This window comes from Amblyraja radiata, chromosome 6, assembly GCF_010909765.2.
Source record: "Amblyraja radiata isolate CabotCenter1 chromosome 6, sAmbRad1.1.pri, whole genome shotgun sequence".
In the NCBI taxonomy this organism is placed as follows: Eukaryota; Metazoa; Chordata; class Chondrichthyes; order Rajiformes; family Rajidae; genus Amblyraja; species Amblyraja radiata.
The window spans coordinates 39552804-39576413 of record NC_045961.1 but is presented as its reverse complement, the minus strand read 5'-3'; the positions used below and the strand labels follow the sequence as shown (position 1 = coordinate 39576413).

Sequence of the window (23610 nt, the reverse complement as noted above, 5' to 3'; positions counted from 1 at the left end):
CCATGTGGAAAACATTGCCTCTCAGATCCCTTTTATATATTTTTTCTCCCACCTTTAATCTATGCCCTTTAGCTTTAGACTTTCCTGCCCAAGGAAAAAACTGCGACCATCCACCTTATCTACCTCAGCCTATATTCCAGGAGAAAAAGGCCCAGCCTATCCATCCTCTTATAACTGATAAATAAGGTGATATATACTCTTCCTATACAGAGTTTACAATCTTTTTGTTATTTGTGTACCATCTTTGTTATTTTGTCAGTTTTGTTTGCAAAGCACCACTGCCAATTACTGCAATGCAGCAGCCTTGGTGCGATGGGGATAATAAATAAATAAATATTTTGGACAAAGACTGTAGCTCTGAAGAAACACTAATTCCGTTCCTTTCCTCCACAGAACCTGTCTGTCCAGCTGCGTAGATTTAGCATTCTCTTGCATCTTCACTGCTTTGTGAATACAGAAACAATTACAGATCAACAATAAATGCTGGCATTGCCCGTGACGTCCACATCCAATGAGTGAATATCTTTTTTTAAATGAGTCATTGTTCGCAACGCCATGAAATGGAATAGACCAGCCTTTCAGAGTCTTGGGTGGTGATCATAATATTTCACTAATTTCTGTCCAAGCATGTCGGTAAGATTTCACAACTCATATTGATGATATGACAAGACATAGAAAACATGCTGGAAACTGAAATAAAATTATGTGACCACAACATGAGAAGATTTGATCGGAAAAAAAATCAAAGCACAGCTATTTGCTACAAATGGCCAAATTTAATGCGTTTGAGGAGAAAGATTAATTAAAGTAGGTAAAGAACAGCAGGCCAAAAAATCTTACTGAATGGCAAATAGGATAACTTTGATTTAGAACACAGTATCGAGAATGGGACATAAATTCAGACTATGAATGATCATCTTTACTCCCTTCTTCTCACCCTCCACCCAATCATTTAGGCACTCAGGCGCACTTCGGCACTTAGGCGCAAATTGCCATAGTTAATGGAAAGCGGTTAAAGTAAAAGCAAGTGGTCTTCCCATGGTGAATGCTTACGACAGATCATGGCTAGATTGGATTCCTGGGCCCAATAATGCAGAGTTGTTTTATTTTGCAGGTTATTTGTTAATTTCTTGGCTTTCGGTCCAACTGGCAACTAAACTAAGCTTTCTGAAACTGTCACATATTATAGCTCCTATAAAAAGGCCGTTGATATCGTAAGTATTCTTTATATGAGGTCTTCAATAACAATTTTAGATACAAATTAATAAAGGAAGGGGGGGAGGTAGTTGGCTGACGTATTATGGACTGAGTACACAACTCAGTAATTTCTCTCAATTTTGGGTAGAGCAGTTACCAAACCAAATTAGTGGTGCCTCCTACTTGTGCATCCTACGCTTCTGTAGAAATTGATAGGATGTAGAAATTGGTAAGAATCATTACCGATATTCTCACCTCAGAGCAGAATATTTTGCAAACTTCATGATCAATGCTCTACATTATAATGCACTTCACTGCATCACATTTTATGATGGGCTTAATTTCGCCATGTAGGAAACGATTCAGCCATTACTCAGTCGCAGAGACAGAGCAGCGAAAATACTTCACATGGATAGTGTCGGTGATCGACGGCCATCCATGATCATGGCGAAAATGTTAGCCCTGAAGGACGGGCACCGCCCATGTCTGCTCTTCGAACAGGCATTCCTGGAGCAGATGCCCGATGAAGTCCAACTGATGCTCGCCGGAGACGATTTCAGCGACCCCCAGCACCTTGCGGAGGGAGCTGATGAATTGTGGGCACACAGACGACGGGACGTTTGTGCCTTCACCCGCTCCCCTGTCACGGCGCAGGTGCAACCGAGATGGCATCGGGAGCAAGAAGAAGCCCAGCCCAGCCCCGAAGAAGCATCGCCGCTTCCAGTGGTCTACAGCCGACGTTGCTGGTGTTACTACCATCAACGCTACGGACCTGAAGCCCGAAGATGCCGGAGCTCGTACCAGGGAAATGCCTCGGCCGATCGCCCATAGAGGCGAATGCGATCGGCCCAAACGAACGCTTCTACGTCCGCGACCACCATTCCGGCCACAGTTCCGGCCACCGTTTCCTGGTGGACTCCGGTGTCCATGCTAATATCCTGCCTCCGAGCGCCCGAGATACTCGCGTCGGTAAGGTAGGACCCGTCCTCTCGGCTGTTAACGAGAGCGACATTCGCATTTACGGTACGCGGTCCCTGGACTTAAATTTCGACTCCCGCCCGTATAGGTGGAAGTTCACCGTTGCTGACGTCGCCCAACCGATCCTGGGGACCGATTTCTTGCGCGCGTTCTCCTTGTTAGTCGATGTGCGAGGCGGACATAGGGTCCCTGTGTCGGACCCGTGCCCTGCCAAGCCGCGCGTTCCGTCCACGCCCCTGCAGCAACTCGACGAGGTAGCTGAGATCCAGCAACCTTTCGAAGCCCTGCTCGCTGACTTCCCTGGGTTGCTCACGCCCTGGTTCAACAGGGCCGTGCCCCGTCATGGCGTGGTCCACCACATTCCCACCGAGGGCTCACCGGTTCATGCCCGCGTGCGCCGCCTCCCACCCGATAAACTGCGCATCGCACGAGATGAGTTCCAGCTTATGGAGGACATGGGGATTGTCCGGCGGTCGGATAGCCCTTGGGCTACCCCGCTGCACATGGTGCCCAAAGCGTCCGGGGGTTGGAGACCTTGCGGTGATTACAGATGTTTGAACGCGGTAACTACAGCCGATCGAACATCCCAAACCCAATCCCGAACATCCAGGATTTCTCGGCTCATCTGGAAAGCGCAACCTTTTTCTCGAAGGTCGATCTTAGTCGCTGGTATAATCAAATTCCGGTCCAGCCCGATGATGTCCCGAAGACGGCCACCATCACCCCTTTCGGCCTTTACGAATGGCTAAGAATGCCTTTTGGCCTGAAGAATGCTGCTCAGGCGTTCCAAAGGCTAATGGATCAGTTCGGTCGGGGTTTGCCGTTCATATTCATTTACCTCGATGATATTCTGGTGGCCAGCAGCTCGCAGGCAGAGCACGTCAAGCACCTCCGCCTGATTTTCGAACGGCTGCGCGAACACGAGTTGGTGATCAACCCTGCGAAGTGCCAGTTCGGATTGCGTTCCATCTCCTTTTTGGGTCACAGAATTACCTGCCACGGCGCACAGCCGCTGCCCGAGAAGGTCGACGCTATCCGTCGCATCCCGAGGCCTCTATCTGTCAAGGGCCTACAGGAGTTTATCGGAATGGTTAATTTCTACCACCGATTCGTCCCGTCAGCAGCCGCCATCATGCGGCCGTTGTTCCAATGCCTGGCCGGTAAGCCTAAGGACCTGATCTGGTCCAAGGAGGCGGAGAAGGCGTTCGAGGGGGCTAAGACTGCATTGGCCAACGCCACTATGCTGGAACACCCTAGGGTGTCAGCCCAAACGGCCCTCACCGTGGACGCCTCCGATGTCACGGTAGGCGCCGTCCTCGAACAACGAGTAGGTAGCCGCTGGGTGCCGCTGGCATTTTTCAGCAGGCAGCTGCGGGCCACCGAGATCAAGTACAGCGCTTTCGACCGGGAACCATTTCCGTTATTTCCTGGAGGGGTGCGCGTTCACCGCATTCACGGACCACAAGCCACTCACGTTTGCTTTGACCAAGGTGTCCGATCCCTGGTCTGCCAGACAGCAGAGGCACCTCGCCTACATTTCCGAATTCACATCTGATATTCGGCATGTGGCGGGGAAGCTGAACGTTGTGGCTGACGCGTTGTCCCGCCTGGCCGCACCCGAAGTTTCAGCGTTAAGTCTAGGCGTGGATTATGCGGAGCTGGCCGCTGCCCAACAGGCAGATGCCGCATGGAGGTTTACCGCAATGTTGAATCAGGGCTCAAGCTGGCTAAGGTGCCTTGCGGCGCCGCCGGCCTGCGAGTCCTATGCAATATCTCCACAGGCAAAGCCCGTCCCATTGTCCCGGTTGCTTGGAGGCGTTGGATTTTCGACACTATCCACAGCCTAGCGCACCCGTCCATTCGCGTCACGGCCAAGTTCGTTTGGCATGGGTTGAGGAAGCAGGTCATACCATGAGCTCGTTCCTGCATCGGGACGACAGATGGCACAATGGGCTAAGTGTTCGGCTGGCAACCGGAAGGTAGCCGGTTCCCCGCTTGGAGTGCATACTGTCGTTGTGTCCTTGGGCAAGACACTTCACCCACCTTTGCCTGTGTGTGAATGTGTGTGAATGTGTGTGAGTGACTGGTGGTGGTTGGAGGGGCCGTAGGCGCAGATTGGCAGCCACGCTTCTGTCAGTCTGCCCCAGGGCAGCTGTGGCTACAGAAGTAGCTTACCACCACCGAGTGTGACTGAGGAGTGAATGAATAATGCGATGTAAAGCGCCTTGAGTATTAGAAAGGCGCTATATAAATCCCATCCATTATTATTATTATTATTATTATCCCTTGCCAGACTTCCAAGGTACAGAGACATGTGCGCCCGCTCGTGCAGCCGTCGGCAGGTTCCTGCACATCCATGTCGACCTGGTGGGTCCCTTGCCGTGTTCGCTCGGGGCTACTCACCTGCTGACTGTCGTGGACAGGTTTACCCGGTGGACGGAGGCAATTCCGTTAACGGATACCTCCGCTGAGGCGTGCGCTCGGGCCATCGTCTCGATTTGGATCGCTCGTTTCGGGGTTCCCTCTGATATCACTACTGATCGGGGGGCCCAGTTCACGTCCACCCTGTGGAGTGGTATGGCGCAGCTGTATGGCGCGAAGCTACACCAGACCACCGCGTATCACCCAGAGCCCAAAGGTTTGGTTGAGCGTTTCCACAGGCACCTCAAGTCGGCGTTGAAAGCTCGACTCACCGGCCCCGATTGGGTCGACCAGTTGCCTTGGGTCCTCCTAGGCATCAAAACCACGCCTAAGGAGGACCTCAACGCCTCCTTGGCTGAGTTGGTATACGGCTCGGTTTTGCGAGTTCCTGGGGATTTCCTGCCTGTCCCCCGGGATCATGAGATCCTGGCTTCGGCGGTGTTAGCTGACCTTCGCGAGCGGGCTCGCGCTTTGGTCTCAGTTCCCACTTCCCGGCATGGTTCATCTGCGGTGCATGTTCCTACTATGTTACGGGATTGTGCTTATGTTTTCCTTCGTGGGGATGCTCAGCGCTCGCCGTTACAGCAGGTGTACGAGGGTCCATATAAGGTGCTGAGGACTGGTACCTCGACGTTTACGTTGGACATGGGTGGCAAGGAGGAGCTCGTCTCCATGAGCCGCCTTAAGCCAGCACACGTCGACGAGGATAGCCCAGTGACAGTGGCTACTCCGCGGCGTAGAGGACGTCCACCGAACGGTTTGCCGCCCTCTACACCTGTTACCCCCGGTTATGTTTCTCCGGTCCCCTCTGTTACGCCCGTCCCTCGTTCACGTTTTTCGCGTCCCTCCGGTTCTGTTTTGCCGGCCCCTACTGTTACGCTCGCCCCACGACCTCGGACTACGCGTTCCGGTCAAACAGTCCGGTTACCCGTGCATTTCCGTACCCCGGATTCTGGGGGGGGGGGGCATGTAGCGGCGCCTGCTGGCGCACGCAGGTATCGAACCCGGCTTTCGGAAGCCGCAGGCACGTGACTCAAGTTCAAGTGAGTTTATTGTCATGTGTCCCTGATAAGACAATGAAATTCTTGCTTTGCTTCAGCACAGAGAACATAGAAGGCATGACTACAGAACAGATCATTGTGTCCATATACCATAATATAAATATATACACACATGAATAAATAAACTGATAAAGTGCAAATAACAGACAATGGGTTATTAATAATCAGAGGTGTGTCCGAACCAGGTTTAATAGCCTGATGGCTGTGGGGAAGTAGCTATTCCTGAACCTGGTTGTTGCAGTCTTCAGACTCCTGTATCTTCTACCTGAAGGTAACAGGGAGATGAGTGTGTGGCCAGGATGGTGTGGGTCTTTGATGATACTGCCAGCCTTTTTGAGGCAGCGACTCGGGAGGGGCTGCTTGTCGAACGTCAAAACGTCAAATAATCTACCAAGTCTTATACGACCCGTCAATGAATTTACACATGCCCATTCCCAATCAGGGCGGCGGGCGTTTTAGGGAACGTGAAAGTGTATTTCGCATTTGTCAGAACTGGTCTCAAATGCTATGCAGAATAGAACTTCAACAAGCACATTGCAATGCAATTTGTCCGTGACCTGATTGTGACATATAGTTCCGGCTATTGCTCCCTCGCCGTGAAAGATTGTCTGCACTATTTTACATCATGGAAACATTCTTCTAGCTGTGAGGAACATCGTGTAATTCTGAACATTTCTTCCACAGTTGCTTTGAAGACCAGAGCAGAGAGAGGTGGAGCATGCATGCATTTCTTTGCCAGTCTGGGAGCGGTGTTTAGGGTTAAATTGCAGATGCATGCAGCAGTTATCGCTGCAACCCCCACCCAGTGTCACTCCTCTCCTGATCTGCTACTGACGTCAGGCCAGCCAGCGAGTATCAACATCAACGCTGACAAAGTGGAGCAGGTAGAGTGAGCAGGAAGGGACTGGGGAGCAGCGGCATGCGGGCGGAGAGCGCAATGCAACCGAGCCGGCGGTGAACTCGGGGTTTGCGGCGAGTGCAGTGCAGAGCGGAGACAGAGACGGAGCCTGTCCGGGGCTTTGCAGCACAGACGACAGACTGACAGACGAGGGACTGGGACAGATCAGGCCCCAGCCGATCCACCAGTGGACCGATTACTGTAGAGCCGGGGCAGTGAGTGCTGCCAGGGCCAGGGTCCCCGCTACACGGACGCACCGCACCGCAACTGGAAGCACTCGGCTGCACCGACTTGTCCGCTGCCCGGGGCAGGGGGACGGGGGACGGGGGACGGGGCGATGCGACGCCCGGCCGCTGCACCGGGCTCCTGGCTGCGGCCCCGCTCTCAGTGGCTCGTCCTCCCCCTCCTCGTCCTCTCCCTCCTGAGGCCGGCGGCCGGCGCCAGGGTCGAGTGGTTCACGGCCTTCGTCAGCACGGCTTACCTGGACCCCGACTCCAATGTTACAGTGTCGGCCAACAGCGAGAGCGGCAGGTAGGTTGGGGAGGAGATGGGGGGGACAGGGGACAGGGAAGGGGGTTTGGGGGTAGGGAGGACACTGGGGGGGGGGGGGGGGGGGGGGGGACACTGGTTGAGGGGGAGACACTGGGGCAGGAGTGGGAAGAGTGGGCACTGGTTGGGATTAGGAGGGAATGGGAGTGCCCCTATGAGGCAAAGGGAATGGCATGTGGGAGGTTGAACTGGGGATGGGGATGGGGATGGGGATGGAGAGACTGGGGAGTTGGGGGCTAGGTCAGGATTGGGGAAAAGAGTGGCATCAGTAGGGAGGACACTGGGGGGGGGGGGAGGTGAAGAGGGGTGGTGGACTAGGGACATTGGGAATTGGAAGAGGGGTGGGACACTGGGGTAGTTGAAAGGGATTGGTAGAGAGGGGAAGGCCACCCTGTTTAGGAAGAGGACTGGGGGAGCGGGGAGGAATGTCAGGAGCCAGGCTGAGATAGAAGGGAAGGGAAGTGATACCTGGGAGTTGGGCTTGGGGAGAGTAGTCACCAGGCGATTGAAGGAAGGGTTGATGTTGGAGAAGGTTAGGACAATTGATGTGGAGATTAAGAGGCCGGCAGTTGAAGACTGAAGATTAATATGTGGCAGGGAAGATTGAGGAAGGGTTGTGGTAGTCATTTGGGGCTAGTAACAGGTGGGAATGTGGTTTCACGTTTCAATGAGATGAAGGGGACACGTTCAGTTGTTGGAGATGGCTGTATGGTGTTCATATAAAGAAGTTGTGGAAGGGTAATGAAAGCCTGGATCGGGAAGAATGAGAAGGCATGGGAGAGGAATAGGGAATGGGAAGTAGGTGGTAGGGTTTTATAGTATTGAGAAGGAGGAAATTTTGAAATAACTGAAAAGGGGAGAAGGAGATGAGAATTTTTATAGATCAATGGATGGAAGAAGGAAACTGGGAGTTAGAATTTAAGAGGACATTAATTTTCAAGGAGGAAGAAAATGACATGAAATTAAACCAGTCTTGAGAGATAATTAAGGTTTGTTATTCTTGCCCTTCCAGGTATGGTGATAGTTCTCCCAAAGGTAGCGTTCAAGGAGTGATTGGGATACCTAAGAACGCTAGGGACCAGTTGGGATGTGATGCCAACACAGAATATTTTATCCCAAGATCAGGGGAACCATGGATAGCTCTGGCAGCGAGGGGAAATTGTACATTCAAGGAAAAGATTTTAAATGCTGCAAAGAAAATGGCAATTGCGGTTGTGATTTACAATTTTCTCGGGACTGGCAATACAACAGTCACCATGAACCACATTGGTAAGTTCTGGCAAACCATCATTATTTGTGGAAATTATAAAGTATAAATGACTAATCTTTTCAAATTACAAATTAGTCATTTTGTAAATTGAAAAAAGCATGTCTTAACTGTTAATGCAGTGGTGCAGATTTGTTATCAAAGGAATTTAGATAATTGAACATCATGTTGCCACTAGAAATGATTTGCTTTTGTTGGTAGCATGAGTAATTATATGTCAGCGACTGGAACTGTTAAAACCTAACAATTAGGCTGTTGAAAACCGCTAGAATTTTCATCACTGATGTTGAAAAGCTTTAAATTGTTCAATTTGCAGTTCTATTGTTCTATTTAAAGATCAGATGTTTTCTAACAAATGAAAGATCAAAATAGATGTCCATTCCTTGAATTAAACGGGGAATGTTTACTTTAGAACAAAATAATCCGTTCCTGGCACTCTTTTAGGTTATGGTGTACTTAATTTTTTTTTCCTTTTTATTCCGACAACAACATAAGATCATAAGACATAGTTGCAGAATTAGGCCATTCGGCATATTGAGACTGCTCAGCTATTTGATCATGGCTGATCTATTTTTCCTTCTCGGCTCCTGTCTTCTCCTGTTTTCTCCCCGTAACCTTTGACGTTATGTAATCAACGGGTGGCACAGTGGAGCACTAGTTGGCACTGTTGATCAACAGCTCCACAACCCATTTTGATCCACACTATGGTACCATCTTTGGGGAGTTTGCACGTTCTCCTTGTGACCACATAGTTTCCCCCAGGTTTTCTAGTTCTTCCCTCATTCCAAAAACACACAGGTGGATATGTGGGCAAACGTGCATCCGCCAAGTTACACAAGTGTAAGGGAAGGCAGGAGATTTGGGTAAGGGGATGGGTAGTGAGGGAGTTGATGGTTGCATGAGAGAGAATATGTTGAGATTGTGGAATATGAGAGAGATATGTGGAAATTGGAGACTGGGACTGATGAGAATCCTCTGAGTTTAGAGATACAGCGTAGAAACAGGCCCTTTGGCCCACCGAGTCCGTGCCGACTAGCGATCCCCGTACACTAGCTCTATCCTACACACTAGGGACAATTTACAATATTTACCATAGCCAATTAATCTACAAACCTGTACATTTTTGGATTGTGGGAGGAAACGGGAGCACCCGGTGGAAAACCCACGCTGTCACAGGGAGAATGTACAAGATCCGTGCAGACATCACTAGTAGTCGGGATCGAACCTGCAACTCCTCCGCTGTGCCACCGTTCCACCCTGAGGTCTAGTCTGTAGTCTATGGCCCAAAGTGTATTCTTCTACATTTTAAGAAATTATGGAGAACCCCCTTGAATTTAAGAGTTATTATGCTCAAATAATCTCATTGAGTGTTTTTGAGGTCACTAATTAAGTCGTAAAGGGCCTGTGCCACTTGGGCGACCTAATCCGCGAGTTCTGGCAAGTTTGCCCTCGACCCATACTCACAGCATGGTCGACACGAGGTCGTAGGAGGTCTTCGTAACTCTCCTTCATGCTCGAGAGTGGTCTCCGCATACTCGAGGCCTCAGCTAGGTTGCGGCGGTTTTTTCAATATGTTAAAAAATGCCTGTGAGTAAAAAAAGGTCGCCATGGAAAAAAATCGATACTTTTTTTACTCGTAGGTTTAGTCGTAGTAGGTCATAGTAGGTCGGCATGTTAATCGTAGGTAATCGAGGGTAGTCGTAGATAGTGTTCATCATAGTCGAAGGGAGGTTGAAGGAGGTCGTCTTCACTCTCCGCTATTCGGTGTCCTATTTTCCCGAAGTTAGTCATAGCTAGTCGTAGCTCGCCGAAGCTAGTCTTCAACATAGTCGAAGGAGGTCGAAGGAGGTCTTCTACATAGTCGAAGGAGGTCTTCAACATGTCATTTTTTCAAACTCTTCTAAACTCGCCAATTAGGTCGCCCAAATGGGACAGCCACTTAAGGGGGGCTATTGATTTGAATTCATGTAATTGCAAATAATTTTTTGATTTGAGTTGAAAATTGTGTAGAAGCTGGGAGGCAAACTGGGAACAATGGGTAGAGTTTTGCTGAAATATAATCCGGGATATCTCCCACAAATCCGTTCCAGCTCTTAATTTGTGAATTTTGGTTTGTTTAAGTACCTTGGTACCATTAGTAATTTAAATTTGTGTAACGTATTTTGTAATAATTTACAATCAACAGTTTCATTTACCAGAATTATTTGAATAACATCTCAGAGTTTTTGCATTGGCAAAGTTTCTATTATTGTATGTAAAGCAGAGAAGATGTCTTCAACGTCTTTGACTAAAAGAGGGGGGGAAATGACAATTTGTGATGTACACGCTGAAGGTTTTGAGTTGGGTTCCAATGATCTGAAAGTATTATTAAACCTGGAGAAAGCACAATGTAATGTTCCATTGTTAATCTTAGTTTGTGGAAGACCGCTGGAATTTTGAAGCTAATTAATTTGTTGTTGATTGAATGACTTGAGAGGTTGTTGCGAGTGGGACATAGAGGAAGTCTCTCTTTCCATTTTTAACATGAAAGTGTAACTTTCAAAGCAAACAATGCCACAAATGTTGTTGAGAGGTAATACAGACCAGATAACACCTCCCACCCACTTCTCAGCTCTTTATGCAAACAAATTACATGAGGGCAGAAAGCACTTCATTTTAACTTCACAAATCAAACTCTACCATTTAACTGCAATACTCTCAAGACTACATCGGATTAGGTGTTTAAGAACATGTTTGTAGATAAGAAAAAAGGCAGTCTATTTATTCTGCTTAGTGGAATTGTATAATTTGCATGATATAGGAATTTAGAAGAACATTTGGTATTGTGGATTCTGTATCAAGCTTCCAAGATATTTTTTCCCCATTAGATAATCAAGCCAAATTGCAAAATTATCTTGTACGTATACGTCTCACACAACTTCAGATACATTCCGCAATTACACATTTATCGAATAGCATTTCATCTTTATTCCTCTGTCATTGTATAACTTTCATCTTCATTCTTCCAGTGAGGAGTTTATCTTTTCCATAAACAAATGATTTACAATGTTTCTGCATTAAATACTTGTGGGAATTTCAATGCTTGTTAATAATCATGTTTCAGTCTTCAAGGTTTGCATGATCAAAGCAAAATTAATCTATATATTTTATAGCAATCCTTTCTAATAACATTTTTTCTTTTAAATTCAAATATAAAAATTATGATGGTAGGCAAAAATGCTGGAGAAACTCAACGGGTGAGGCAGCATCTATGGAGCGAAGGATATAGGCAACGTTTCGGGCCAAAACCCTTGCCACACCCAGTCTGGCGTTGCCTATTTCCTTCGCTCCATAGATTCTGCCTCACCCGCTGAGTTTCTCCAGTATTTTTGTCTACCTTCGATTTTCCAGCATCTGCAGTTCCTTCTTAAACATAAAAATGATGTTGATGGTTTCTTTATTTCTGATGGTTTCTGCTTTTATTGGAACAATGGTCATCAGGCCAGCTAACTGATGAAAAGCATTGATATTTTGAACAATGCCGAAGAAAAAATTGAAAGGAAATGTTAATTTAATGTTGGAAAGATCTCTATCTCCTTATTATAGGAGATAAAAGGTGAGCAGACATATTGAATAACTAGTTTACTTCAGTTTTCACATGAGCAGCGGTTCAGAGTTAGCACATTCTCTTAATGACCTTGTGGAGTTCCTTCAGGTGCTCTGGGTTCTTGCCACGCCCCAAAGATTGTATGGGTTGCCTGGTTAATTAGTCACTGTAAATTGTCCACCGCAAGGCCAAAGGACATGTTTCCATGTTGTATCTATGACTAGATAATGTTTTGAGAATTCAGCAAAGAGAAAAAAAAAGTGTGAGATTAGCAAGATCTTGCCTTCGTGAAATCTAGCCATGTAATTTTTGTGACTATTTGCTTCCTTCAATCTGCTTCCTCCATAAAAGTTGGCTAAGCCAAAGCTTTGTTCTCCATCTTATGCTGTAGGCTGACTTGTATCCATGCTGTCCTGTTCATTCCCCTTGCACCAATACTAGCACCACGCAGGAACAATACCACAGAAACAGCCCTTTGGCCCCCTATATATCTGTATCTATCGAAAGCCTCTGTGCCTACGGTATCGGTCTCCATCACCACATCTATCAGTGCTTCAGGCTCCGTGTTTTAAAAACAAACTTACCCCACACATCTTCTTTAAACTTTGCCCCTCTCACCATAAAGCTCTGGCCTCTAGTCCTTGACATTTCCGCCCTGGTAATAAGGTTCTGACTGTCTACTTTATCTATGCCTCTCATAATTTTGTATACTTCTGGCATGGAGTCGATCTAATCATTGGATCACCTGCAGCATGAGCTAATGCTGATGTATAGGCATACTAATGACAATGAGAACATTTGAGCACCAGACTTGCTCAGGCAAATTTCACTGCAAGCCATCCCACATCCGTGGTGCAATTTCCCATCAGAGAAAGAGGCCCTGTGTTTTGACTGTCAGAAGGTTTATAAAAGAATGTCAAAAACAATGCAGAATATGCTGATGACTTTATCAATGTTATTTGCACTATTTTTACTTGCAGTTAAATGCCATTTATGAAGCATCTAAATGCTCAATGGGTTTTGTTTCTTTCTGCTATCCAGTTGCAGTATATTTGGTGAATGGTTTGTAATCTTTGCAATTCCTGTGAATAGACATTACGCATTGTGTGTGCATACCTAGCTCTCGTTAAATGTAACCTCTTTGTGTGTTTAAAATCTGTTTGTCCTTTTGTTGCCTGATGCTGGTTCAAATCACAACTTTAACCCTCGCTCAGCAGCAATGTTTGTAAAATAACCCAATGTATTTCTTGCATAATAACTGATCATATGATTATGGAGAATTTACTGATTATAAGGGACTTTTTGTTACTTCTCTATCAGTCTTTAAAATCTTCCACAAAGTTTAATGCAGATTTGGTCCAGATGGTTTGAAGCTTTCGGATTGTCAAGTCAAGTCGAGTTTATTCGTCACATACACATACGAGATGTGCAGTGAAATGAAAAGTGGCAATGCTCGCGGACTTTGTGCAAAAAGACAAACAAACAAACAACCAAACAAACTACAAACAGAATCACATATTCTTTAACATATTAAATATTGTGGGCGGAAGGAAAAAGGTTCAGTAAAGTTAGTCCCTGGTGAGATAGTTTACAGTCCGAATGGCCTCTGGGAAGAAACTCCTTCTCAACCTCTCCGTTCTCACAGCATGGCAACTGAGGCGTTTGCCTGACCGTAGCAGCTGGAACAGTCCGTTGCAGGGGTGGAAGGGGTCTCCCATGATTGTGGGTGAAAGGGAAGCTCAGCTCAATGCCCAGTGAGAGACGTTGGGGTTAGTCCTTGCGGACCCCGAATAAAACAAAGCCTTTATGTTCAGTGTCCTTGAAGTGTGTTTATAATATTCAGATCAAGGCGAGGATCTACCGTGGACCAGTTGAGCCGAAGGGCCTGTTTCCATGCTGTATCTCTGAACTAAACTAAACTGCCAATTATTATAAATTGGAGCATTCCAAGAAATATTAAGTTGAAAAATTAACTGTTTTTCTTTCCACAGATGTGCTTGACCTGCTGACAAATTCTAACCTTTTGCTTTTATCCCAGAAATAATGGTACTTCTTTATGGAATATATTGGATACCAAGCAATCCAAACTCTCCTAACCGGAACCATTTTGATTTATCACCATTTGGTTCCTATTATCAAGCCAATGTTTAAACCAGGCAAGTGCCGTGAGTAATTACTCAAGGTAGGCAGTCAGCCGGCTTAAAAAAAATCTTAAACCGCGCATGCGCAGATTATTCTCTCCGTAAAAAATAAAAATAAGTAACAATTCAATTTTCCCAAGGCTTCTAAATCTCCTTCATTTTTTAATTACTGAATGGGTGGTACCGTATTTAAAAACATAAAGCACCAAGAAATGTACTTATCACGTTATCGGTACAAGTGCTGCGGTTGAAAGGCACGGAGAATTATGCCTGCCTAAGATATCGATCTCTTAGATAGGCATAATTCTCCCTTACCTTTACTATTTATATTTAATAATTGCCATTTCATAATTTTAGTCACAGTAGGCAGTGCCTACCTTGCCTATCCTGACGGCACGTGCCTGGTTTAAGCATAATGCAGGAAGGAACTGCCGATGCTGGTTTAAACCGAAGATAGACACAAAATGATGGAGTAACTCAGCGGGACAGGCAGCATCTCTGGAGAGAAGGAGTGGGTGACGTTTTGGGTTGAGATCCTTCTTCAGGAGTCTGAAGAAGGGTCTCGACCCGAAACGTCACCCATTCCTTCTCTCCAGAGATGCTGCCTGTCCCGCTGAGTTACTCCAGCATTTTGAGGGATAGGTTATACAGGCATTTGGATGGGCGGGGGCTGATTAGGGATAGTCAGAATGGTTTTGTACGTGGGAGGTCGTGTCTCACAAATCTGATTGATTTTTTTTAAGACATGACCAAAAAGGTTGATGAGGTCAGAGCTGTAGATGCTGTGTGCATGGATTTCAGTAAGGCATTCGACAAGGTTCCGCATGCTCTGGAAGGTTAGGTCACAAGGGATCCAAGGAGAGATAGCTGAATCAATATCAAATTGGCTACATGGAAGGAAGCAGAGGGTGATGGTGAAAGGTTGCTTCTCGGACTGGAGGCCTGTGACTAGTGCTGTGCCTCAGGGTTCGGTGCTGGGCCTGTTACATTTGTCATTTACAATGATTTGGATGAGAACATACAGGGCAAGATTAGCAAGTTTGCTGATGATACAAAGTGAGTGGTTTTGCAGATAGTGAAGATGGTTGTGAAAGGTTGCAGCAGATTGGCCAGGTGGGTGGAGGAATGGTTGATGGAATTTAATACAGAGAAGTGTGAGTTGTTGCATTTTGGGATGTCGAACAAGAAGGGCAGGTCCTACACAGTAAATGGTAGGCCTCTGGGTAGTGTTATAGAGCAGAGGGATCTAGGAGTACAGGTGCATGGTTCCTTGAAGGTCGAGTCGCAGGTAGATAAGGTGGTCAAAAAGGCTTTTGGCACTTTGGCCTTCATCAGAGTATTGAGTATAGAAGTTGAGAGGTCATGTTGCAGTTGTATAAGACGTTGGTGAGACCACATTTAGAATATTGTGTTCAGTTCTGGGCACCATATTGTAGGAAAGATATTGTCAAGCTTGAAAGGGTTCAGAAAAGATTTACGAGGATGTTGCCAGGACTGGAGGGTGTGAGCTATAGGGACAGGTTGAGTAGGCTGGGTCTCTATTCTATGGAGCGCAGGAGGATGAGGGGGAATCTTATAGAGCTGTACAAAATCATGAGAGAAATAGATCGGGTAGATGCACAGAGTTTCTTGCCCAGAGTTGGGGAATTGAGGACCAGAGGACATAGGTTCAAGATGTAGGGGAAAAGAATTAATAGGAATCCGAGGGGTAACTTTTTCACAAAAAGGGTGGTGGGAGAATGGACCAAGCTGCCATCGGAGATAGTTGAGGCTGGGACTATCCCATCGTTTCAGAAACAGTTAGACAGGTATATGGATAGGACAGGTTTGTAGGGATATGGACCAAGCGCAGGCAAGTGGGACAAGTGTAGCTGGGACATTGTTGGCCGGTGTGGGCAAGTTGGGCCGAAGGGCCTGTTTCGACACTTCTTTAGTAACTTGTCAGTTTCTTTGTTGAACTAAATTAAGGCGCATGTTGCAATCAAAAGCGCTTGAACAATTGTTTGGGAAGAAAGCCAAACTGTAAGAAAGACGACTGCGCCTCTATGACTATCAATGTTTAAGCATAATCTTTAAAAGTATTCCAAAAATGTTGACTTGAAGAATTGACTTCATTTATCATGCCATATCTGTTTACTTACGTTTGAATATTTATTGCAATGGTTTAGAAAACTTATTTCTAAACCATTGTTCCAAGTTCTTTGATATCTATTCAATGGGTGTCACCATCAAGGGCATCATTTATTGCCCTGAAACTGTGGATTGCCAGACCATTTAGGAATCAACTACATTGTGGGTCTGGAATTGCATATCAGCCAGATTGGGCAACATGGTAAATTTTCTCCCATGAAGGACATTAGTGAACAAGAATATTTTTATGACAATCTAGTAGGTTTTCTAAAGAATTGAATTCACATTCCGTAACTGCATGTTGGTAGTTAAGCTATATCCTCTGGATTGTTATTTCAGATTTGAGATTACTAGTATAAAAATGTAATAACTGCCCCATACCCAAAATATATAAGCCAAAGTAATTTACCTGACATTAATGTTGAACCAGACTCGGATCGTATAGTTTCTGGATATCATCAAATTAACATGTTCATGATGAAAAGTAATTGGGTAGCCACTTAAATAGAGTGTGGTATTATTTTGAAGATAGATTTAATCAGATTTATTGTGAGGCTTTGAGAACTGGATCAACTTGAGAAGTTGATCCAGGAGAACATGTATTTTGGTATTGTGATGGATGAAAATGTAAGTATATTCTGAAGAAATGTAAGTATATTCCTGAAGTCTGAAGAAGGGTCTCGACCCGAAACGTTGCCTATTTCCATCGCTCCATAGATGCTGCCTCACCCGCTGAGTTTCTCCAGCATTTTTGTCTACCTACAGTATATTCCAAAGCTTTCTTTCCATTTGTTTTATGTTGTGAGTTTATTGACTATCAATAAATTGGATTTGCAACCAGTCATTTTATTTTGTAGCAACCAGTTTAGTTAGTCGGCAAAAAAATAAATCAAACAATATCCGTTTACTGGTCTCATTTTATTTTTTTAAATCGTCTACAACAGAATTCGTGCCACAATGTCCACACATTAAAGCACTGGGATTTCTGCAGTAACATGCAGTGAGAGGTTTAATGACATAATGCAGATTAACTGGCTAAAATCAGCCCTCCTTATTTCCACGAGTTGTATTTAATGTGGGATTTATTTGATATTTTCTATTCCTGCTGGGAATAATGATGTCATTATGAGCAAGCCTTTTCATTGCTGCCTACTCGATAGTCTTTCTCCAGCCTGTTTGGTTATTACTATTTAAAAGGTTCTTCAAAAGGCACAGTTTTTTCTAGAGGGAAACTGTATTTCAATTCTGATTTCATCAGAAATGGCAAAGATTTCATAAGCATACGATTTTGGACAGGAAGTGGGGATGGTATGAAGGGAGGAAAGAACAAAAGGACAAAGCTGTGATTAATATGGGAGCAGGTGGAATGGAATCTGAAATAAAAAATAGATTCTTGCGTAATTATACAATCAAAACAAGCCCAGGAGACCATCCTAACCCAGATCAACAATGGAATTATATGATCTCTCTACTCGGTTTAGAAACAGGCATGATTTTTGCTTGAAGGAATTAATTGTTCATGCAAACTGAAAACCTGTTCTCAGTTAAGAAGACCCTGCTCGCACTCTTGGCTGATTGTGCCATTTCATGACTCATGACGCCTCCAAACCATGAGGTGTGTTGCACGTTGGGAGGTCGAATGTAAGGGGAAAATATACAATTAACGTCATGATCCTTAACAACCTTGATATACAGAGGGATCTTGTTTTAAATCAAAATAAACTTTTTACAGGATAACATATATGTACAAACCAACAACTGTGCAAAAATTCTCCCAACATACTCCGTGGCTATATATACCCTTGGGGTTCAAGTCCATAACTCACTGAAAGTGGCAACACGGGTAGATGGAGTGGTAAAGAAGGCATATGGTATGCTTGCCTTTACAGGTATTGAGTTTAAGAGCTGGAAATTCATGATGCAGATTTATAGGACTTTGGTTAGGCCATATTTGGAGTATTGCATGTTGTTCTGGTTACCTTTGGGAAAAGGTGCAGAGGAAGTTTACCAGAATGATGCCTGGATTAGAGGACATTAGCTACAGGAAGATGTTGGACAGACTTAGATTGTTTTCTCAATAATGCTGGAGGTTGCAGGGAGACCTGATACAAGTATATAAAATTATGAGAAGCATGGATAGGGTAGACGCCAGAACCTTATTCCCAGGATGGAAAAATCAAATGCGAGAGGGCATTGCTCTAAAGTTGAGAGGGGCAAAATTTAAAAGAGACGTGCAGGGCTTGTCACAGAGATAGGAAATGGGACAAGGCAGTGGAAGAACTTGAAAATGAAGAAGACAATTTTGAAATTAAGTGTTTCTGAGCATGAGGATTCAAAACTGAATATGGCTTCAATATTCACCAGAGTTAGTGAGAAGAAATAAAGAATGGAGACAGTGGAAGAGTTGGCGGGGAGATCCATCTGAATGGTGTTGGTGAACACATAGAGCCTGATATGTTTTGGATATTGTCTATGGGTAACAGGTAGTTGAGGAAGAGTAGAGGCTGAATATGTACCTTAGGGTTTCTCTAGGTGATAGTGTGAGGGTCAGAAGAGAACCAATTGCATAATTAATACCAAAGCAAGGGCACTTTTACCCAGTTTAATGATATTTCAAGGTTTGAAGGAGGATGGTGAAGTTGACCTTAAGACAGCTAAAGTCAAGTAGAATAAAAATTGTCAGTCTTTACTTAAAATAATGAAACTAGGTCGTCTTAATTTGATAATGACAGTTTCCAAGCTGCAATTAGGCAATAGGTAGATGTGTTCAAGAACCGGAGAGGAGAGGGTTGATTGAGTTTGGGGAGGATTTGCATGTTCTCGAGTTTATAGGGGGGGTGATAGAATAGTACTCACGGAACAGATACTAGTTAGCAATATTGACTAAAATGGAGACCAGGCAGAAAAATTGTATGTTTGATTGGAATAGAATTGATGAATAGATGATGGTTCTAGAGTTGAGATTAAATCTAGGTAAATAGGAGTTCAAAGTTAAGGCTTGGGAAATATTCAGAAAATTAAAGCTGATGGTTATAGAGAAGGAATGGAAGTGTCAGAGAGAGTTAATGAGGTAGTCATCATCTTTGTATCACCAAACTCTGTGAACTTGGATTGGAAGGGACTGGAGGGCGGTTTAAAAAAAGTGATTTATTTGAATATCTTTCAGAACATCCAGATTTATTTGTTTATTTTTTAATTTTGGACAAATTGTGGAATGGTTTTGTTTACTGGAAAGAAGATACAATTTTAGGTGCGTACATGTTTCTGCAATGTTAATGTGCAATAACGTCAGTTCAGATCAGTGCTGTTTTCATTTTAAATCTGAGCACTGTCTCTTTACAATTCTACACAAATAACACTTTGAAAAATAGACAATAGACAATGGACAAAAAAGTCTTAAATAGAAACCAAGCACTTTTGGAAAATTAATTTTCCATTATGAATATAACTTCTCTGTTGTATGAGGCGATGGTTATTGCCTTGCTACTAGTTTAACTGATCTGGTGTGTTGCAGTTTATTTCATTGTTAACCTTGGAATGTAATTTAGGCCACCCTGATGATAGAGAGATGTGCGAGCATGTTAATTCTTTGTGAACACTTGACAGTATTAAGTTAACCTGTACAATTCAGATTGAAGGTTGCTTACATGCGCAATGGGTAAAATGGAGTTGGGAGGAGATGGAAATTAGGAAATCTCCTGAGTGTGTCGTATTAGCCTAGCAGTAGTATCAAACAAGCCAGTGCGTGCAGTTGGGTGCATTATTGCTGCTTAAGGGAGTTATGTTAGCCTGTTGTAAGCTTATTAAAATTATGATCATGTGGGTGGGGCAAACATACGCTCCTTTAGTTTGCTGCAAAAATGCATTGCTGTTGTCAAATACAAAAATCACTGGCATGTTTGCAGCTCATATCCTGGACTTTGAGAGAGAGAGTTGATTTACAGTATTTTGGAACATTAAGATTAGTTTTACTTATTTTTAGTATGTTTTTCCACTAGTGGAAGTTCAAATGCACCATGACTTAGTAAGAACAAAATCAAAACTTCCATATATGTAGCTCCTTTAATGTAGCAAAACGTTAGAATGATGGCCAAAATAAAATCAAGCATAGAGTCGTGTTTAGTACATGGGGAAAAAATAGATTGGTTTAGGTTGAGAATTTCACAACCCCTTTCTTTGCCAGCTGAAAGAGCATGGTTATTTGTTTCACCCATGGGAGGTCCAAGTTGTAAAAGTGTTCCTCTGAGAAGTTACACAAAAATGCTGGGGAAACTCAGCGGGTGCAGCAGCATCTATGGAGCGAAGGAAATAGGCAACGTTTCGGGCCGAAACCCTTCTTATGAGAAGTGTTAGGACATGTCCAACTATATCTGTTACAGATCTCCTCAACTCTTTTGCCTTTATCCAAAAACAAAAGTCAGCAGATCCTACTTGGAAGGACAAAATCGCTCCTATCTCTATTTTCTCAAAAGAGATGGCCCAAAGATTCTGCTGCCTGTAATCTGGTTGGCATCTTTGTTAGGACAAGGATCACTTCTCGTACCGTGGCAACAGAGCTCATTGTTGTCTTGCTCTTTGCAAATGGCCTCTTCTGTTAGTTTAATCAGTTACAGATGCCTTGTTTGAGAGGGGAAATATTTGTTCAGAGGGGGAGCAACTTGGGTTTACTAGATTTGGCAATGTACTTGTCCTAGTTACCCAAATGGAGAGAATGCGGTTTGATGGAGTAGATTCTGAGGGATGTAATGGACACTGTGTTTGGATAAAAATCCATCAATATCTTCAAACTGAGGAAACTGAGGGGAATGGAGATGGGATGAACTAATGGAATTGAGATCGAGGGCCCCCCATGACTTTCTAGAATGGCTGAATAAACACGTGGAACCAAATGGCTCCAATTTCGATCCATGTTCTTATTAATCAACTGGAAAGGGCATCAACACATGAAAATAGTGATGCTGGAAGTGTAAAATTAAAACAAAAAACGGAGGCAATCAGCAGTCGGCCTGCATCTGTGGGAAGAGAAGCATGGTTAAGATTTTGGGTCAAAGTCCCTTTGTCAGAACTGGAATAGAGACGAAGGAGTAAATCTGCAGTGGAGGGAATGGGATTTCTCTGTTAGGGTGAAACTGGGATGACCATCGGGACAAATTGTAAATGAGCTTTTCTGAACAGTGAGTCAATGTGAGCGGTTATAGAGTAGAAAATAGATGCAAGACTGTGAGATCTGTAAAATGAAGAATAGGAGGATGTACCCAGATGAATAGACTAGTCATGTAGCCTATAGGGGGGTTGCACGCAAGGTCATCGGGTCAAAGGGCGTGACGCATGGAGCAGCTCAATCCATGTGGAGGACATGGCTGCCTCAGCACACACTGTTAAAACACGGAACGCGTACCTTCTTACCTGTTAAAAACCGCCGAAAATTGTCATTTTTTGTGTTAGAAATATTTGTGGGTACTGTCATTGAAAGCGGGACGGTATCAGTATCTTTGCTCTGAACCCGAGCACCAATGAGTAAGCGGCCGAAGGAACGCATCCCTCGGGACAGCCCCCATTCTCCCCCTGGGGTCAGCGCTGTCCGGCCACGGCCGCCCTCCACCCTGCCTCCGTCTGTGGGCCGCACTGTCACAGGCTGTGGCTCGGCAGCGCCCATACACGGTGCCGGGTGAAGCGGGGCCTGGGGAGCGGGGCTGGGCCGGATGGAGCGGGGCCGGGTGGAGCGGTGCCGAGGGGAGCGGGTCGGGTGAAGCGGGGCCGCGGCTCCAGGCAACGTCAGCTGCTGCAGAGTTGGGGACGGTCTGCTCCCTCCGTCCACCCAGAGTCACTGACAGCGCTGCACCGACACCCCGACCTCTTTCTCCCCCCCACCCCACGACCTTCTCCTCCCACCCCTGGTCACGGGATAGAAGGCGTGCAACCAATCCGGATGCTGGGCCAGAAGAAGGGCCCGCTGTGCTGGCAGCCATAGCAAATGATTAGCTGCAGTTCACCACGTGTACTCCAGTTGGCGTTGCGTGGCAGCAGTACGGGTCACGGGTCGTGACCTCGATTGTGTGCAACCTCCCTATTCCCAGAGTGGAAAAAGAGAAAAAAAGGGGGAAAATATCAAACCAAGCTAATATAACAGATGGATGATTGATCGAGACGGAGAAATCTAGTAACCTGAAAGCAGCAGCAAATTGTGGCTAAAGGACACAAATTGCTGAGGTAACTCAGCGGGTCAGGCAGCATCTCGAGACCATCGATGCGTGACGTTTCGGGTTGGGACCCTTCTTCAGACTCTATTTCAGCAAATTTAGCTCTTTGCTTTTTCAGTGTGAAAGCATTGCACTAGAGGCCATCTTTATTCATGAAAGTTTTGGACACAGAGGTGCTAGCATAATTATGTAAGTGTCATGAATGGGAAGATTTCATTCAGTAATGGTATAGGTTGTATGTGACTTTAAGAAACACATTGTTTATGTACTGGAAGCAGCTACAAGATGGTTCGAGGTGCTACTATTATATAATTAATTAACCAGATACTTGGATGTATTCTGGAGATACCCTTAGAGCTATGACTAGTTAACAGTATGAATACCTTAAAGTGCAATTGAAATAAAATCAATGTTGCAGTTTGCATAATCTCTTAGTGCAAATAGTTTTTAAATTAATAGAAGCCAGCTTTATCTTTTTGAAGTATGTTGCATTTTCCTGAATCTATGCTCAATCACCTGAAGGTAGGTATAATATTAATGGAGCATTTCTTCCACGAAAGCTTCAATCGGTGCTTCCTGGAAGAAAAGTCACTGGTTGTAGGCCAAATTTGGGATGGTGGTTGGGAATAGCTTTCTTTCCAGTGAACCTTCTTTAGTAGCTAATATCCACAATAAAGGGAAAGCGTTCCTGACATTGGATATACTACCAATTCAATTATATATTTTCCTTGTCCTCCTTGGAAACAGAGTGCAAAGTCTCCTTAAGGTTTGGAGGTTGTTCAAACCCCACAGTCCTTTAACTAAGATTAGTCTTTTGCTGGGAAGCTGCCCATTCCCTGCTCCTCCTTTTCTCCTCCTCCCAGAGAAACATGCTCTTGCACATGCTTTGAAACAAAAATTCAGCCAAGAAAAAACCACAGTTGATTTAAGAAGAACAGATGCAAGAAAGCTAAGCAGGATCAGGCTTCAACGACTGCTGCGCATTTGTGCTCTGCTACTATTAATCTTAATTATCATTTACCAGAGGGATTTTTCATTCCTTCCGTGTCTCAACTACACCATTGTCACCTTCACTAATGTTCAGCTCCGTTATTTTTGTGGTGGATTAGCTGAAAGGAAAGCAGTAGTCTGTCTGCTGCTGCCTCAGAGGAATGCCATGACAACTGAGTAGGTATTCACCCA

The 23610-nt window shown here is 44.9% G+C and overlaps 1 protein-coding gene across 1 annotated transcript in view; it reads left to right on the top strand.

Moving 5' to 3' along the window:
• The first annotated feature begins 6142 nt into the window (after positions 1 to 6142).
• Positions 6143 to 23610, top strand: part of rnf149 (ring finger protein 149) — a 32868-nt gene continuing 15400 nt past the window's right edge. Inside the window, exons 1-2 of the mRNA XM_033022577.1 lie at positions 6143 to 7086; positions 8117 to 8373. Coding sequence (XP_032878468.1) covers positions 6893 to 7086; positions 8117 to 8373 — 451 coding nt within the window. The 5' untranslated portion in view covers positions 6143 to 6892. The remainder of the gene's footprint in view (positions 7087 to 8116; positions 8374 to 23610) is intronic.